This window comes from Desmodus rotundus, chromosome 5, assembly GCF_022682495.2.
Source record: "Desmodus rotundus isolate HL8 chromosome 5, HLdesRot8A.1, whole genome shotgun sequence".
NCBI lineage: Eukaryota > Metazoa > Chordata > Mammalia > Chiroptera > Phyllostomidae > Desmodus > Desmodus rotundus.
The window spans coordinates 10,927,442-10,946,606 of record NC_071391.1 but is presented as its reverse complement, the minus strand read 5'-3'; the positions used below and the strand labels follow the sequence as shown (position 1 = coordinate 10,946,606).

The following is a 19,165-nucleotide window of genomic DNA, read 5'->3' as shown; positions in this document are numbered from 1 at the left end:
TGCCTGGAATACTATGTAGCTACGAAAAAGAAGAAACTCTTACCCTTTGCAACAGCCTGGGTGGACCTGGAGATTATTATGCTAAGTAAAATAAGTAGTCAGAGAAAGACAAATACCATATTATCTCACTCATATGTGGAATCAAATGAACAAAATAAACTGATGAACAAAATATAACCGGAGTCATGGATGCATGGAACAGATGGACAGATCTCAGGAGAAGAGGGTGTGGGGACTGGAAGAGAGTAGCCGAAGACCATGAATGCAGATATGCACAACCCATGGACAGAGACAACGATGTAGTAAAGGCTGGGGGGACAGGGTCAGGGGCTGGGCAGAGTAGGGCAAAGGGTGGGGAAATCGGGGACATATGTAACAGTATCAACAATAAATGTACTACAAAAATAGTTGAAAGGGGAAGTTATAGGGAGATGGGAGAACTGCTGAGAGTGAACAGAAGGAGATAACTCTTCCTTCGTGTCCTCTAAGAAATTTTTCAGGGTGAGGGGATCTCCCCTGGAGTATGTGGAGCACTGATGCTCTTCCTCCTGGTCTGCAGTGGATGGTGAAATGGGAAGAAATAGGAAATATACATTTACCTGATTCCAATTCATTACTTAGGCCTCCTTCAACACATCATCTCATAGAAAAAGGCTGCTTCCTCATTGCTCCAACATCAACAGTCCCCCACCCCCTACAGTGAACAATAAGATAATTTAGTTTCATAAATATTTATTGAAAACTGTAGAAATATTTGGGAGAGGTAAGGATAAGAAGTTAAAATATATCAATTACTACCCTCAAGATATTACAATTAATTCACAAAATTAGTATAATAATCCCCTACTGTTGCAGTTGTAACCATATTACTATAAACTTGATAGACATTTTTTTGTATTTTATTTGGTACTCTTGACAGCCTTGTGAGTGGAATAGTGTTATTATTCATAGTGAATGCGAGGTACACTAGCCAGATTTGTTTCTCAGAGTTGAAATATTTATTTCTCCAGCTTCCAAGTTTAACTTCACAGCTGAGTTCTGCTCTTGGAATTGTCCCTGTTCAAAGGAATTGGCATGCCCAAGATCATTCCCCCTCCCAGGGGGTGGCCCATATTCAAAACAGATCATTGTGGAAATACAACTGCCTGGATTTCTTTCACAATTTTTACAATAATTGAACACAATAAAATGATATTAAGAAAAGCTAAATATTAAAACTGGAACTTAAACTTAAGTCAGACAACTTCAAAAGTTTTGAAAATACATCAGACACTGCCCTACCCCACTGTGATGATTCATCATATAGGCCCATGGATATACATGTAAGACACCAGATTAAGTATAATTTATTTTAAACAATCTACTTTAACACAAAAGAAAGAGCTTAAGCAATCAGACAAAAACAATATGCAAACATTTTCTTTTACAATTAAGGATGATGTGTTATGTGGCTTTAAGGTATGCATTTCTCTAATATCTTCTTTAGGGCCCCCTTTACATCCTTATTTTTCAAACTGTAGATGAGGGGATTTAGCATAGGAATCACTATGGTATAAAATACAGAAACAATCTTGTCCTGTTCCATTGAGTAGCTAGACGTCGGGCGCAAATACATGAAGAGAATTGTCCCAAAGAATATGGTGACAGCCATGAGGTGGGAGGCACAGGTAGAAAAGGCTTTATGCCTGCCCTCTAATGAAGGCATTCGCAAGATGGCAATGAGGATACACAGGTAGGAAATGAGGACAATCAAAACACAGCTGATGACATTAAAACTGGAGAAAGCCATGATCACTATGCCGTTGATGTGGGTGTCAGAGCAAGAGAGTTTGAGCAGGGGTGGGGTGTCACAGTAGAAATGATTGATCCTGTTAGAGCCACAAAAGGACAACCTGAAAGTCATTCCTGTGTGTATGGCTGCATTCCCAAAGCCTGCTAGGAATGAGGTAGCTACTAGCAGGAAGCAAATTCTCCCAGACATGAGAACTGGGTATAGCAGAGGATTCCAAATGGCTGCATAGCGGTCATATGCCATCATGGCCAACAGGAAGCATTCAGTCCCCAGGAAGGAGCCAAAGAAGTAGAACTGGGCAGCACATCCATTAAAAGAAATGGCCTTATTCTCAGTCACAAGGTTCACCAGCATCTTAGGAGTAACAGAAGAAGAGTAAGAGGCATCCACAAAGGAGAGGCTGCCAAGAAAAAAGTACATGGGAGTGTGGAGATGAGGATCAATCTTAATTAACATGATCATCCCTAAATTACCCACCATAGTTGCTATATAGATTAACAGAAACAATCCAAAAAGGGCAACTTGTAGATCTGAGTCTTCTGAGATTCCTAAGAGGATAAATTCTGTCACTTCGGTTTGATTCCTGACCATCTGAGCTGCAAAACGAGAGAAGATGGAATACACCATTGGGTCAGATGAACTCATGACAGAGCTATAAACATCTTTTTGTTGAGATATACACACACAAATTCTAACAGAACAGCGCAAAATGAAAAACGTAATTAACAGTACATTGGACTTGAGGTCAAATCAAAAGACATCAAAAGGTTGCATCTGAGTTCTAGCTGTGCTGTCTACTAATGACCAAGAAGAGTGACTTTAATATCCATTCACTAAGATCACTTCTGGCATTAACCATTTATTGAATAATTATAGGAACATCTCCCCCACCCCTCATGGAAGGAGGGAGAAAGAGAGGGAGAGAAACATCAATGTGTGGTTACCTCTCACGTGCCCCCTATTGGGGACCTGACCCACAACCAAGGCCTGTGCCCTAGACTGAGAATTGAACCGGTGATCCTTTGGTTTGTAGGCTGGCACTCAATCCACTGAGCCACATCAGCCAAGGCAGAACATCTTTAAAATGTATCTCTCTTCATTGTTTATGATAAATAAATTAACTTATACATTAATATACTCTCTATACACAACTTCTGGAGAAAGATGGCAAAATTAATTCCCAGTTCCTACCAAATATTCCTCCACAGTACTAATGAAAACAATAAAAAAAACCCTGGAAGTTAGTAAAAATTAGTCAACAGTTCCAAACAAAAAGAAAATAATTAAATCTTCTGGGTGTGGGGGGCACATTAAAAAGTGATGACCAAGGACAGAAATGTAGGCTATTCCCATAGATAGCATGGTCTTAACTCTATCCTAATTTCCCAGTGTAGCATCAACGGGGGCGCGGGGGGTGGGGGGGGGGTCAGGTAAATATTGATAATTTTAAATCATCCCTCCAATATTTAAAAAATCAGATTGTTAAAATGAGTAGGCATCTCAGATGAAAGTGATAGAACAAACCACTGCAGTGAGAACTTCTACCTAACACTATAGAAAACACCAGGAGTGGCATGAAGAACTGTCCAGCCACCACACTGAATCTGGGGAATGATTTAACAGCAGGCCATCTACATGGAAATAATATTCACCTTATGCAAGATGAAATGAAGCCAAATACTTGGGGCGGGGGCAGGGAGGAGGAGAAAACTCAGAATAGACACCCATTCTAGATCTTCTGAGTAATCATTTAGGCAACAGCTCCAGTGCTGTTCCACCTCCCTTCCGACCCCCTCCTCCGTCCTTGACCTCTGTTATCTGAAGGTAGATAAAACTGTACTAGTCTAGCTGACAAATCATAGCTCAATGTGTTAAGTCCTTTCTCACTCACAGCAAAAAGTTATTTGATCCTGTTCAAAATTGAAACATGGGACCAAAGCAACCCAATACCTGTGCTACCACTGGAGGTACAGGATCTACTGAGCACGGTGGGGCTCCATTCTCCCAGACTCTGCCATACGCAGAAGTGCCGTCCATGCTCCTCTCCCCCTAGTTTCCACTGGGACAGGAGCTCAGTACCCTAACCAGTAATTTATATAATTTTAAAGTGTCCTTGTATCATTATCTTATCTGAGCTTCACCACAAATCAGTGAGGGTTTATTAAGCAGCCATTATCGCAGGAGCACTGATAAGATTATCTTTGCTAGAGGAGGTCAGTTGAGTTTTGGGTTTTCTCTGGCACTCACTGGTGAATCAGAGACTAGAACATACATCCCTTGAAGCCAAATTACTTGTTGTTCCTAAACAGTACATTCCCTCCTTCTTTATTTCACTGGACAGATACATAGCCTAGATCCTCTTCCTCGGAATGGTCTTGCTGTGTGAACTTCAAAGAACAGCATCTCCAGAAAGAATTAAAAATAAAGAGTGAATCTTTCCTCTTATCCTCAATTAGAAAGTTTCACCAAGAGTATTATTCTAACAAAAGTAGTGGAAAAAAATAGAATGTCACAGATGTTTTGTGTATGTGCTAGACGTATAAGGAAAGGTGATGAGCAAAGATGACAAGTACTAAAATGTGTTGATATTTCCTATGCTCTACAAGCACTGTGTGTATGGTGCATTTTTCCTGCATTATTTTATTTAAATCCTATGAGACCAGCAATACTATAATTTTGTACCTGGGAAACGATAAACACAAAGGATTAGTGACTCTTGCACAATTCACAGAGTTAACATGATGGTGACTGATTTATACCCAACAGATGCACTAATACACACAGCAGTTAATATTGTAATTCTCAGAGTTTTGTTAATATCTTAGAATACATTTAGTTACATTTTAAAAATCCCTATATTTCATGAAGAGGAATATAATTACAGTAGCTGAAATTTTTTTTAATTTATATCTATTAATTCGCATTATTAGCCAAATGCCCTTTGTTTTACAGCTGGTGTCACGAATGATACGCTCTGGTCTCCGCTTTACTTTGGTAAGTACATGCCCTGCTTCTCTGCAGTATTCCTGCCCCTCTGCTGAGATTTTGCAGTCCACCCTCTAGGCCAGCTATTCTTGATCTGGGTTTTCAATTTCCAAGAGTGCTCTACTTCATAACAAACAATAATGGTGGGATTTCCTGAGAATTGCTAGTGTTTGTAAAGGCCTTAAAATCATATTATTTACTGCTGCGTAAATTTCTCCTAATGACTTAACAAATCTTGTAATAGCAATACTTTCTTAGCCCCTCAGTGCCCTTGAAACCTTTGGGTCTACAGGTGATTGTGTAATGAGTGAAACGCTCAGTCTCTCTCACTCCATTTTTGTTCCCATGGCCTTCAGGCTAACAGCTTCTGCTTGTCTTGCAAGTAGACAGGCTGAAGGTTAGAGGAAATCTGTTTGCAGCTTAAGTTTTGCAAAAACAGCCCCTTACCAGAAGGTACCTCCCCTGAGGAAATAAGAGAAGCATGTACAAAAATAATGATTACTTAGCAAAGATTTGCAGAAATCTCATGACAGGACTCACATCAACCAGAGTCAACAGACTAAGCACAATCTTGACCTCAGAGACCACTGGTGCCCAGAGATCTGCAGCCGTCAATCACCTCTTGGACTTCCTGTTTCCCACTTCCCTTGACATAAAAGAAGTCTGAATTTTGTATTATCTTTTTTATTTCATGTTTGTTTAGTTGAATTTATTAGGGTGACATTGTTTAATAAAATCATATAAGTTTCAAGTGTACAATTCTATGACGCACTACAATAAACCCACAACACAATGAACTCTGTACATTAAGATGAGATACCACTAGGTCTCCCATCTTCTCAGCACCTTCTCAATCAATAAATCTTTCCTCACTCCAAACTCTAACTAATCTTGTGTTTCAAAGCATTGGGCATGTGGACTTTGGACCCATAACAATTGCAGAAATTAACAGGATTGTGAATTTTTCTTCAGTTCAGTGAAGTACATGAATGAAACATTTTATATCTTTTCCTTACCTTTTTTAACCATTGGACTTCTAGTTGACACTTTGTTTGTTCCTAGTCAATGTCTAAATTCACCAAAAACATAAAAGCTGGAGTCAGGGGGGAAGAAAGCCTTCTTCTCAGAGATGGAACTCCTTCCAGGTTAAGCAGTAGGTACAGCTAGAATGGACATTAGACACCACCCATTACAGAGAGAGCAAAACCGACACCGTTCATACCTGTCCTGTCATAAGAAGGTTACTCAGGGTTCAGCAGACTTTGAGTCCTCCTTTCTTTAACGATAATATCCTGAAAGATAAGTATTCCAATTTGTTATGTTATGGTAAAATACATTTCAAAATTAAGAATATATTTTTACAGGACACCTTTAATATTATTTGAAATTATAATTGCAGCCTCCAGAGCAGACTGTGGAGTAGGCATCCTGACTTATTTTAAATAGGATGTATTTCGTGTTCTTTAGTCTCTGGGGACCGAATCCCTCATGTTACCTCATTTTAATCTATTTGTTTTCCTCTCTAAAACTGAGGAAATCAAACGTTCCTTTCACATTTCTCTCCTTTACCCTCAGGACGCCTGGGCCCAGTAGAGGGTGAACTTTCAGTCCTATATTCCTAACCACTATTAAGCATCCTTTTTCTATCTCCCCTGATAGTTGATCATTTGGCCCCCTAAGAAGCATGGAAAGAATCCACAAAACAGCTGGTTCATTCTACCTCTGGTGTTGCCTCCTATAAGGATTTTGTTTACATATCAGTTATATTACCTGGATCACAGTAAAGAGCTGATTATAGGAGGAGCAGGGAGAACAAGGGCTGTCTTGGCATTCAGTCCTGGTTCTGTGTATTACTGATCATGTGACTTTTGATATTGCACTAAATCTCTTTATAACTTATCTTGTCCATTTCTAATTGGGAATGCTAATGCCTAGGATGACTCTGATAAAATAAGTGAATGAATGTGAGTTGCCACATCAAATGCATATGGATAGATGATTAATAAAATGAGTCTCCCCTACCTTGACACTATTCCCAATTGTCCAGAGTAAGCAATAGCTATCAGCTTATATAGCCTAGATCAAGACTTACTAGGGTCTTCAGTTGGCTTACTATATCATTCATATAAAAGACACAGCATCAATATCTGAAGATATTGACTTGTATGAGGTTCTGTTTATTTTCACAGGACTCAGACAGACACCATTACCCCCGACTCTCATCCCATTCTTAGATCTTTGGACTTGGACCAAATTGCACTACAGGCTTTCCTAGTTCTTCAGCTTGCAAATGTCAGAACTTTGGACTTCTTGGCCTTCAGAACCATTGAGTGATTCCTATAATAAATCCCCTCATATAAGTTTATCTATCTATCTATCTATCTATCTATCATCTATCATCTATCACTTCCTGTCAGTTCTGTTTCTCAGGAGAACAATAACACAGAAGTCTCAGTGGTGTTGGTTGCTGAGAGAAAGTGTGAATCAGAAGTATTAGGGATGAATAGGTGGAATAGTTAATGTCTAACTTGGTAAATTAAATCACCTCTTAGTTGGGAAAAGTTATTCAATATCCAACCAACACCTAGAATTTCAAGGACGAGGTCTCAGTGGAGATGATGTTTTCTTCTAGGGACATTATGAAAATGTGTGGTTGTCATGTGATGCAGTTTCGTGCGGCCTAGAATCTGACGGATAAGGGGAGAGGATGCTGAAAGCCTTCAGGGTGCAGCACAATCCATCACAACGAAGAACCGACCACACCCCACACAACTTTCATGTATCCTGTCAGTTGATGTCCTTAATCAAATTATCTGAGCCTTGAATTAACCTCCCTTTTACATGTAAACACATTTTAAATATAAACATGGAGTACTATGGAATAGATTTTATATATAACAAATTTGCCACAAATGCAATTGTTAAATAACTCAAGGAGGAAAATGAATGGTGTGGGACTTTACAAATTGCTGCTCATCATCCAGATGTTTATGCCATAAGCTAGAAAATTGCAAAATTGTTTGAGGTGCCTAGATAACAAACATGTATCAGCCTGCTTCTTTAACTGTCACATTTATGGAGATTTTATTTTTTTCGAGAAGTTTATTTTTTTTATTTATTTATTTGTGTTGTTGTTCAAACACAGTTGTCTCCACTTTCCCTCCCATCCTCAATCCTACCCCCCTTTGGCTTTGTCCATGGATCCTTTATACACATTCCTTCACGACCCTTCCCCTTCTTTCCCCCTTTACCCCAACCTCCTCTGGTTACTGTCAGTTTGTTCTTTATTTCAATGACTCTGGTTATATTTTGCTTGCTTGTTTGTTTTGTTGATTAGGTTCCACTTATATGTGAGGTCATATGGTATTTGACTTTCATCACCTGGCTTATTTCACTTAGCATAATGCTCTCCAGTTCCATCCATGCTGTCATGAAAGGTAGGAGCTCCTTCTTTTTTTCTGCTGTGTGGTATCCCATTGTGTAAATGTGCCATAGTTTTTTTTTTTACTGATGGGCACCTAGGTTGTTTCCAGCACTTGGCTATTGTAAATTGTGCTGCTATGAACAGAGGGGTGCTTAAGTTCTTTTAAAGCATTTACCTTTTTCATAATGTTGCTATGCCTGACCAGTTAGTTACTAAAATGTGTATTATTTTATTATAAATTATTTAAATTTTGCTTCTTCTCTTTAAATTATGTGTGTGGGTAAATTAAATTATCTATGATCATGTCAGAAGCAGAGGGGGCAATATAAATGACTTGCTATAAAAAGATGTCATTGGGTCTGAAAGGATATAAATCGTGTTCCAGGGAATACTTAACCATAAAAAACATTTTGTTTAAAATCAAGAAGAGAGAGGGAGAAAAAACTCAGTAAATTAGCAAAGTGTAAAATTAACTGATCACTTCATATACACATGCATCGCCAGCTAGGGAGTTTATGTGGAAGAGAAGATCTCATTTATGATTGCCAAACAAAACAGACCTAAGCATAACCAAATGAAAAAAAATGTGCAAAGCCTCTGTAAAGGAAAAGACTAAAATTCCAGAATGATACAAAAGTACATTTGAAGAAGTATAAAGACATACATGCTCTTTGATAGCAACACTGAATGGCTTAAAAGTGGCAGTTCTGCTAAGTTAATTTATAAATTTAACATTGTCCCTGTAATATTTGCAAGAGTGCTGGTCAACCTTTATAAAGGACCAGCTGGGTAGGTCCAAAGCACCACTGGGTAGCTCACAGTCTGCTGGCTACCACATGTACATTTAAATATGACCACTCCATGTAGCATGGTAAGTATTATCCTCTTTGAAAGATGTTTCAAGAATCAGCAAACAGATCTTTCTAAGTTACCATCAAAATCACACCATACAGGCTTAAGGCTGGTAAAGTAAAGAAGTCCATGCAGCCCTTATGGATGACTCAATAATTAAAACTGGAGTGGGCTGATAAAATTCCCCTCTGTTACCTTCTTTTATTATTAGGGCTTAAGGAAGAGAGAGTGAAACCCTTAGGGGATGACAGTTCATTGAGTATTTGGGTCTCCTGTGAATGCAGAAAGTATTTCATCATACTTCTTCTGGGGATTGCTTGTGATTGAGACTTAGATACCTCCCGCACCCAGAAACAAAGGTGGGATGAGCAAGCAGCTCAGAGACAACTACCAGAGTGATTCACTGGTTTTGGATACTTCTCAGATTATTTGTTCAGTAAAATCCAACGGGAGAAGAGAAGACATTCAACCTCTTACCAACAGGTAGAAAACAAGTCAGGTCACAGGTCAGTTTTGGGGACAGAAAGAGAAACTGATGTGACCTACCGGGAATGGAGCACTACCCTGCTGAGTGCTTCTTTGAGCATGGGTTTGCTTGGCACTGGGTCCATGCCATTTTAAATTCAAAAGGAGACACAGGCTGGGGTTTGGCTTTTAGGTATTTGAATTCATAGTATTTGAATTTGAAGCATTCCAGATTTGGAAGGCTCCATAGAGTTTGCATTCTCTGCCCCACTCATTTCACAGCCAAGAAAGCTGCATCCAATACAACAATTCATGAAGTCCAAAAATTAATTAGTGGGGAAAAACAGGAATATAACCAGGATTCCAAACTTTTACTTCAGTATTCTTTTCACTTAAACATACAAAAACAGGTGGTGCATCAAAATCCAAAATATAGTTGGTTTGTCTTTAAACATTTTGCTAGTTTTTAAAAAATATTTGAGTTTATTGTTAACTATGAAATATGTTATTTACTCACTATTCTACCCTTTCTTGAAGTGCCAGATTGGTTGAACTTCAGCTACATTATATATATATATAATGTAGCTAATATACTATATATTATATATATGTAATCTTATATCATATACACAAGATGGGGAACACTATATTCATTCACCCTAGGATTTAAGATAAACCATTAGGAATGTTCACACCCCCATAAAAGACACATTATACTATCTGCTTTCTTGTCTTTCCTAAGCAATAAACCAAGTAGATACCCTCTGAATTATGCCTTTGGGTTTAGGTAGAGGATGCTACTTATTTCTTATTAACTTCATTTGTTTTGGTTTGATCTTGCTCACTTCCTTTTCAGAATTGTTCAATAGATGAAGAATTAAAGAAAAAAGAGTTTAACAAATGTATGTTCCTGTGTGAATGCAGACTTGGATAATGCTTTCTCTGTTCCCCCCTGAGGGAGGGATTATTGAATTGTAACTTTGAACTGAGCTATGCAACACCACGTTGGCTAGGCGATACAAACTGTCCAAAGACACAATTGCGTCTTCATCCTCCTCATACCCCATGCCAAACCCCTGGAATCTTCTAAAGATCAGGAAAACCAAAAGATTAAGTCTGTGTCCATGCATGACAGGCAACACAGGTGGAAAAAGGCAGGCACAAAAATGAAGAGATTTCACCTTCATTAAATCACATATAAAAAGTGAACAATAAAGTGAAGTCTATTCAAGATTTGAGTCAGACAGAATCAGCTCTGCTACTTACTTCAACAAAGTAACTTTGTTGAAGTTACTTAATATCCTGTCTTATTTTTTTCCTGCATAGGATGGAGATAACAATGATACCTACTTCATAGGGTTGTTGTGAGTATGAAATTAAGTAATACGTGTAAAGCATTCAAAGTTCTGGCCTATCATTAATACTCAGTAACTCCTTTTTATTCAAAATTGTTATTATTCACTGCTTTTTCTAATATTGTTCACCCTCTACTCCAAGTTTTTCACTTTCTGTAAATGTGTGTGTGTGTGTGTGTGTGATATGATGTTATGCTTTGAGATCCCTGGTTATTTCATTTCCTTATTTTTGTGCTGATAAAAAATGAGAGTTAATATGTATCCATATTTGTGTCCACATTTGCTTCGTTTTAGAAAAAAGGAAGGAACACTCAAAACGTCTTCTCTTCACTGATTAAGTGAGGTGGATGAATGCATAGATCAGGTCATGCATTGGTACCATATGAAAAATGACCTCAGAGCACCAAGGTTGTTGGAGAAGCAGAATTTGCCATCCCCAAGACACTGATAACATCTTCTGTTTAAACTGGGCACCTAGAGAGAAGATGCACAACCATCACCTATGAGTTACCACATGAGTCACAGAGTCTAATCACTGGGAACATATTTAAGGATCCAAACAATAAACTAAATAGAGGCACACATAGAACTGAAAAGATGAATAAAGAAAACCATTCAATGGTGACTGAGTTTATCTTTATGGGCATCACACAGGACCCTCAGCTACAGATTATCTTCTTTGTGATCTTCCTCTTGGTCTACCTGGTCAATGTCGTGGGGAACGTTGGCATGATCATCCTAATTATAACAGACACTCAGCTCCACACACCCATGTACTTTTTCCTCTGCAATCTGTCCTTTGTTGACCTGGGCTACTCCTCAGCCATCGCTCCCAGGATGCTGGCTGATTTCCTAACAAAGCACAAAGTTATCTCCTTCTCCAGCTGTGCCACCCAGTTTGCTTTCTTTGTGGGTTTCGTGGATGCTGAATGCTATGTCCTGGCTGCCATGGCCTATGACCGTTTCGTGGCCATCTGTCGGCCCCTCCACTACAGCACTCTCATGTCTAAGCGAGTCTGTTTGGTTCTCATGCTGGGCTCTTACCTGGCCGGCCTGGTGAGTTTAGTAGCTCACACTTCCCTCACCTTCAGTTTGAATTATTGTGGTTCCAATATCATCAACCACTTCTTCTGTGAAATCCCACCACTCTTGGCCCTCTCTTGCTCAGACACCTACATCAGTGAGATCTTGCTCTTTAGTTTGTGTGGCTTCATTGAATTCAGCACCATCCTCATCATCTTCATCTCCTATGCCTTCATCCTCGTTGCAATCATCAGAATGCGCTCAGCTGAGGGCCGCCTTAAGGCTTTCTCCACCTGCGGGTCTCACCTCACTGGAGTCACACTTTTCTATGGCACAGTCATGTTTATGTACCTGAGGCCAACGTCCAGCTACTCCCTGGACCAAGACAAGTGGGCCTCTGTGTTCTACACTGTCATCATCCCCATGTTGAATCCCTTGATCTACAGTTTACGGAATAAGGATGTGAAAGCTGCGTTCAAAAAACTAATTGGAAAAAAACCTCAAAAATAAAAAAATGAAAATGTGTTATTATCACGGATAAATGATAGTGATAGAAGTATGGTGGCAGAAGATCAAAAATGCAAATAACTTTCCAATAAACACTACCTAAGTTACCATCCATTTGTTGAGTGAATCTTAATTTTGAAAGTTTTCTGTAATCCTTAACCTTATTAATCTGAAGGAAATAGAAATTAGTATTTTTGAAAAACATGTTAAGCAACATTCATTAGTTTTTTTAACTTAAAATTGACTCACATATTGATTTGAAATGGAGACTGGATTTGATAGGGGAAATAAATTTCCAATCTTTTTTTTATGAGTAAGTTATTTAATCCTAACCCTAACCCCTAACCCTAACCCTAACCCTAACAGATGTTAATTATTTGTTATATATTTGTATCTTAAAACACCAGTTTATCTCAGTTTCCTTTTATTCATCTGAAAATGGGAACAACAAACGTATCTACCTTATAAATTTGTTGTGAGAAATAATAAGTTTAAAAGGCCCAGTAGAAAGCTCTGTCTCATGTCTGGCATATAATATTTTTATTGTTTATGCTATTACAGTTGTCCCTGCCTTTTCTCCCTTTCCCCGCCACTCTGTCTCACCCTATCCCCTCCATAAGCCAACCCCATATCATTGTCTGTGTCCATCAGGTGTGCGTAAATGTTCTTTGGTTAATCTCTTCACCATCTTTCATCCTGCCTCCCCCCTCTCCCTTTCAGCAGCTGTCAGTCTGTTTTGTGTATCTAACCTTCTGTTACTATTTTGTTCATTAGTTTATTGTGTTCATTAGATTCTACATATTAATGAGATCATGTAGTATTTGTCTTTCACTGACTGGCTTAATTCACTTAGCATGATATTCTCCTGGTCCATCCTTGCTGTTACAAAACGTAAGAGTTTCTTCTCTCTTACTGCTGTATATTATTCCATTGTGTAAACATACCACAGCTTTTTATCCACTCATCTACTGATGGGCAATTTGGCTATGGCCAAATCTTGACTATTATTATAAATAATGATGTAATGAACATAGAGATGTTTATGTTCTTTCAAATTAGCATTTCTATCCAATCACTTTTAGGCATATTTTTTCAGGGTCATGAGGCATGACAAGTCTAAATGTGGAATATTTCTCTACTCTGAAAGGAAGTCAGGGAAAATTTAGTCAAATACATCTGGAATGGGGCTGGTGTGAGGAATGACTTAACTCAGGCCAGGATCCATCCACTCACATTCACCAAAAATTGGAAGTGTTAGGTGTATGCCAGCCTCTGGAGGGTACGAATGTAAGGGACACATTTGCCAGCAAGGTGACTGGTGTGATTCCAGCTACAATCTCTCAGAAACTGCTGCCACCAATAACCAAGACCCTTTTCTTTCCTGTCCTCCATCTTCCCTTCTGGCAAGTAGTTGGTTTTACCAAATAATTGCAGGCTCCCTTTGATCTCCTCTGCCTAATATTTTAAAGGGGTAGTCATGGAAGTTTTGTCACCTTCACATATTGACATCCTTTCAGGCCTCAGGGAAACCATAGGACTCTGGGACCCGTGAATGTGAAGGATAGTGTGAATCAACCACCAAGGCTAACACTGACAAGATCTTAATGCCTACAGGGTTTGTTTTCCTGCTTCCTTCTAAAATTTTCCCTGTGACTTTTTCCCTTTCTCTTCTGATGTAAATTAGGTGCCAAGGGTCTGCAATGCTTTCCACCATCATCCCCAGGCCCTTATTGGGGAACAGTTTCACTAACCCTAATGTATCAATGCCTGGCAATAGAAAACAATATAGCTCATTTTTGCATGTTCTCCAAGCTACAAATTTTTAATTAAGAAACAATAATGTCAGGTATCAATAGCAGGTAAAGGCAAAAGACTGATATTTGAGGAAATCTAAGTTTTTCTCAGCTATGCTGAAACTCCATAACACCATCAGTTTTTTTTCTCTTTACTCACAATCAATAATCTTTCCACCCAACCCCACTCCAGTGCAATATAGTCAAAGATTAGGGAAACATGATGCTTGGCCTAAAGTGTAGAGCAGCCCCATTCATTATGAAAGACATCAGAGAGTTTTAGGGATAAAAGACCCAAGACTTACCAAGTTTTTTTTACAAGGAGTCATTATATAGGAGTGGCAACACCTGGTTCACAATTACCTGATCATATCATGAATTTCCAAAAACACATTCCTGATGTTACCTTATGGGGAAAATACAGTAGCTAATAAACAGATGCAGAGTTGGCAGTCCAGATATGTAGCCTTCAGATTCTTTTACATAAATCAATATGCATATCTAATATACTATGTGAAAATAAGAACAAAAGGTTATTTCTGTTCCCTTACTTGTGTTAAAGAGAAAACCATAGTACCAAAATGGTATCTCTCGTGGTAAAACCCATGATGCCAAACCTAGACTTAATGCCTGACCTGGTTGCTATTTTAACCTCTCCCAGAAATATAATCTTGAGAAACCAGTCTGGAATTTTCTGGTCACTACCAATGAGGTAATAATTGGTAGTCACTAATAATTGGTAATCAATCACTTTGGCCCTCCCCATCTCCCAGAAAAAGAAGAGGCATCTGCACAATAAAAACCTTTGCAGTTCCCTTGACCCCCAAAGAAAGATAACCTGGTCTAAGAATAATCCTTTTTCTCCTTTTGTTAGTAGTTTCTTCACCCCACCCGTCTTCTATAAAAGCATTCCACTTGGTACAAACCCCGTGTTTATTCTACCACTTGCTGGATGGGATGTTGCCTGATTCATGAATCACTTAATAAAGCCAATTATATCTTCAAACATACTCAATCGAATTTTGTTTCTTAAAAACTGCAAATAGCAAGTACATGGAGTACTTCAAAGAGGAGTTGCTTTAGAATCAGGAAGATCTTTGAAATTCACTTTTATGTCTCTAATCAGGGCCTCCGTTGAAGGCTACCTTTATTTCTTAATTGATTGTTGTATCTAGTCAATGAACAGGGCACTTGAAATCTTACTAAGTTCTTACAACAATTAGTAGAGATAAATATTCTCCTTATCTTAAAGATGATAAAAAATAATGTTCAGATAACTCAACAAACTTGTCAAAGTGGTTATATCAAAAATTGATCCAAAGGCCATACTTTCCATTCTGACCGATAATAAATATTTGGGCTTTGGACTATTTAGAAAGGAGCTCTCATCTGGGCTGTGATCCTGAGCAAGTCATTTGATCTCTGTAAGATTTCTTCATCTACTAAATGAGAATAATCATACTTACTTTTTGGCATTTTTCAAAGGATATGTGGTAATGTCTGTAAATAATTTATCAAATAATGATACATAATAAACAGTTGCTTCTACTCTCCTTCATTTATAGTTTAACTATCTATACTTATGCTATCAATGTGACACAATAAAGTGAGGAAATTAATTGTTTTTCCGTGTAGTTGGTGGTAGAAGCATATATATCGACTTATAATAGCAAGAGAAAAATGGATAGAACTTTGGTCACCTTAATCTTAGCCCAGTCCTACCAATAATTATTTCAGATTAATACCTTAATATTTCTGTACTTCAGCTTCTTTATCAATAAAGGGGGGACTATTACTTAGCTCTTGTCTATCCTATTAGATTACTCAAATAAGAGATCAACAAATGCCTTATATTTGAAAAGGCCTGCGTTCTCTTTCACACATTAAAATTTTTGCCCATGAAGAAAATCATAAGAAGGGTAAATGTGTCAATTGTGTTTTGTATTATAGACTGCAAAAATCATGTAAAGTGATGTTTTTTTAAATCAGTGAAGTGATAATGTGAAAGGCAAAATTGATGCATAAGTGGTTAAAAAGGGAGATAGAGTAGGATAAAGCTTAGATTCATTTTTTTAACAATCTGTGTTTATGATGTGGTAAGCAATATATACATATACATATTTCTTGACTTCATGTTATTTATACCCATAGAAAAATAAGATAAATGCACATACACTGTATCACAGAAAAAAATATTAAATACCAAAGAGAATTGTAAACAAGGTGCTTTGGAAGCTTGCACTAGAAAGACAGTCTTTCTTCTTGGGAGATCAGGTATCTTTATGGAGGAAGGAACATCTGAGTTGTTTCTGAAACGTGGCTTAGAAATTAAAGAGGGAAACAAATGATGCCAGAAAAAGGACACATAGTCAACAAAGGCAAGAGGCAGGAACTGTGGGACAGGCCCATGGGCCATTTTGGCTCGCTGCTCTGTGGGAAAGTTCGGTGGTGGTAGTTCAAGACCTGGCACCAATTTAAGGACATGGGAGTTTACTGGTTGGGAAGTAGTGAGTTTATTACTTGTGGATTATGGAGTAGATTCCTCTTTGCTCCCTGAAGCCCTGCCACATATCCAACGGCAGGTCAACCTTTGGGGAAACCAGTATAGCACCGTAGCCCTCAGTCTGGTACATCTGACTATACACTCAGGGTATACACAGGGGTGTCCAACTTGCCCAGGATGGACAGTCCAACACAAAACTATAAATTTACTTAAAACACTATGATATTTTTTGTGATTATGTGTCACAATGTATTCAATGTGTGGCCCAAGACAACTCTTCTTGTTCCACTGTGGCCCAGAGACACCAAAAGTTTGGATACCCCTGTGGCTACTTCAGGCAGGTTTAAGATACTGTGCTTTTCTTCATGGGTCTTGGAAAAGCTCTTACATTTAGCTTATAACCGGTCTTCTCCCAGGGGAGGAATTTAAGCTGAAGTTCCTGCCTTTAATCTCTGCCTTTAAGAAGATACCTGGAATAATTAGTATCTCAGGTTCCTTATCTATTCCATAGTTATCCCTCTTCCATAAGTCAGGAACTATAAAATTGCCAAAGTCCTTTCCTTGGCATTCCAGGCCCTCCTCTTTAAACTACCTCTGTGGCATTATTTCTCCCTGCTCTCTTGGCTCAACAGATTCTCCTGGAAAACTATTTGTTCGATGGCCCTTGCATTTTTCCACCTCTGTGTCCTTCCCAAGTCTCTACCCTTTTCACTCCCTTCTCCTTTGATAGCCCCAATTCCCCATTGCAATAGTGAGCTCATAATGGCACCTGTGTATTTAACTCTATCAGAGCAAATGTTAGCGAGGAGAACAATCCACTTTGCCAGATCAGGTTCTAGGAGACTGAACTGGGAGACCATAATGAAATCAATCCTGTGAGTGACATCCACAAGTGACATCTGAAATTTCACCTCTTTTAGCTTCATTCCAGCCATTTCCTTCCGTATCCCATCTCACAGAAGTTCAAATCACATCGAACTCAACTACGCCATGTAATTTCTCCCTTTGTGTGCTCTTGCTTATACCATTAAAGTTCCTATGCTGCAAATTCTACTAACCCACCCAGATAGTATACACTTTCATATTATGTTGCATATCAATCAGAATTTCTTATCTAAATCACTCCTGGACTTACCTTCCAGGGTTTTTGTGTCTGTAAAGTGGTACCACAGGAGGTTGTAGTGAGGAGGATGCAAGATAAAGTTATCACAGACAGCGCTTCTAGCTCAAGGCAGTTTGTTTTTGCCTCTTGTTCTGGAGTGTCAGTAATGCTACCTTTCATTCTCATAAGTGCCCTACTTCAAATATTAATATATATGAAAAACCTACGTAGCGTATTTAAGAACTTTGGGGCTTAATGGCATCTTTCTTCTGTGCTAAAGAAGTGCTGTGCCCCTAATTCTGTAATAACGTTCAAACATCACTGAAAATGAAGGCCTCCTTGGTAGACTGTGAGACTAAGGTAGGCTAATATTTTTAATCTTCAAGTTCTTGGATATAATAAATGAGTAAGAAATGTACATTGCACAGATTAATGCCACACCTTGATGGACTAGAGAAGGACTATCAAAATCTAGCCCCAATTTTGGGTCTCAGGAAACCTACTGAAACAAAAGTATGAGATCCTGAGATTCAGAGCACAAGCACTATTAATCCCATTTCTGAAGATGATGAAACTGGAGCAATAGAAGTTTAAATGGCATGTCAAAGTGTTCCTAGCTTATAGGTAGTAGAGCTAGGATTAGAACAAATTTCTCCTGATTCCTAACCCAGTGTTCTATAGAATAGAGAAATGTCCAGCATTGTAGAAAGTTATAGAGTGATCATAATTTGGGAAGAGGTTGGGGAACCGCTATCAAGGGCTGGATTCCTGACTATATTCAGTCTGGTTATTTAAGTATATTCATCAGTCAGGAGTTAGACAAGATCACATTGTGAAACATTTGTCAAAAGACTCACATTTGCCTTTGACTTTGGTGAGCTGAATCTTTACAAGGTCAAATAGGCTAGAGAAGCAAGTATCACATGAATAAGTGAGGAAAACACACAAAATAGGAGATGGTGTCAAAGAAGCAGTTTAGCTTTTAGATTATGCTGATAGAATGATTTTGATGAGGAATAATTCATTTCACCGTGACTGTCTTCCCTTTCAGTACTTTACAACCCTCATACTTACTGACTTGGGTACTAAACTATTTTTTTTTAATTTAAAAATAACAATAGCCATCCGGAGAGCTGGTAACATGATTTATGATAGTAGTGGTCTTTACACCCACAGTGGAGACATTAAAACCTTTCAAAATTGCATTATCTTTTCTTAAAATTAACCAACCAAAACCAAAACAGTGAAAATATAAAGCTGTTTCAGAAGAAACTTGGACATGTTTTTGATATATCAATTTAACAATAAATCTATAATAACTCTATTCCAGAGAGAACATAGAGAGCTAGATATTGCTAAAGAGA

The 19,165-nt window shown here is 38.3% G+C and overlaps 2 protein-coding genes across 4 annotated transcripts; one reads left to right on the top strand and one right to left on the bottom strand.

Moving 5' to 3' along the window:
• Positions 1-721: 721 nt before the first annotated feature.
• On the bottom strand, positions 722-6,121 carry LOC112319936 (olfactory receptor 5AP2). Of its 2 annotated transcripts, none has more exons than XM_045185322.2 (3): positions 5,794-6,121; positions 2,270-2,388; positions 722-2,146 (listed from the first exon to the last, which is right to left on the bottom strand). In XM_045185322.2, exons 1-3 carry the CDS (start codon positions 5,804-5,806, stop codon positions 1,454-1,456), a joined length of 825 nt encoding a protein of 274 aa, XP_045041257.2. In that variant the 5' UTR covers positions 5,807-6,121; the 3' UTR covers positions 722-1,453. The 2 variants fall into 2 exon arrangements, with proteins under 2 accessions (XP_045041257.2, XP_024433097.3); XM_024577329.3 differs by having other exon boundaries at positions 722-2,388; positions 5,794-5,846; positions 6,000-6,121.
• Positions 6,122-9,425: 3,304 nt separating this feature from the next.
• LOC112319950 (olfactory receptor 5AR1) lies at positions 9,426-15,620 on the top strand. 2 transcript variants are annotated; one of them, XM_045185311.2, is made up of 2 exons: positions 9,426-9,536; positions 11,168-15,620. In XM_045185311.2, exon 2 carries the CDS (start codon positions 11,471-11,473, stop codon positions 12,404-12,406), a length of 936 nt encoding a protein of 311 aa, XP_045041246.2. In that variant the 5' UTR covers positions 9,426-9,536; positions 11,168-11,470; the 3' UTR covers positions 12,407-15,620. The 2 variants fall into 2 exon arrangements, with proteins under 2 accessions (XP_045041246.2, XP_024433112.2); XM_024577344.3 differs by having other exon boundaries at positions 9,426-9,559.
• The last annotated feature ends 3,545 nt before the right edge of the window (positions 15,621-19,165 follow it).

Coding starts and splice junctions, on each gene's coding strand:
- LOC112319950 (XM_045185311.2), top strand. CDS start 11,471: ATGAATAAAGAAAACCATTCAATGGTGACTGAGTTTATCTTTATGGGC.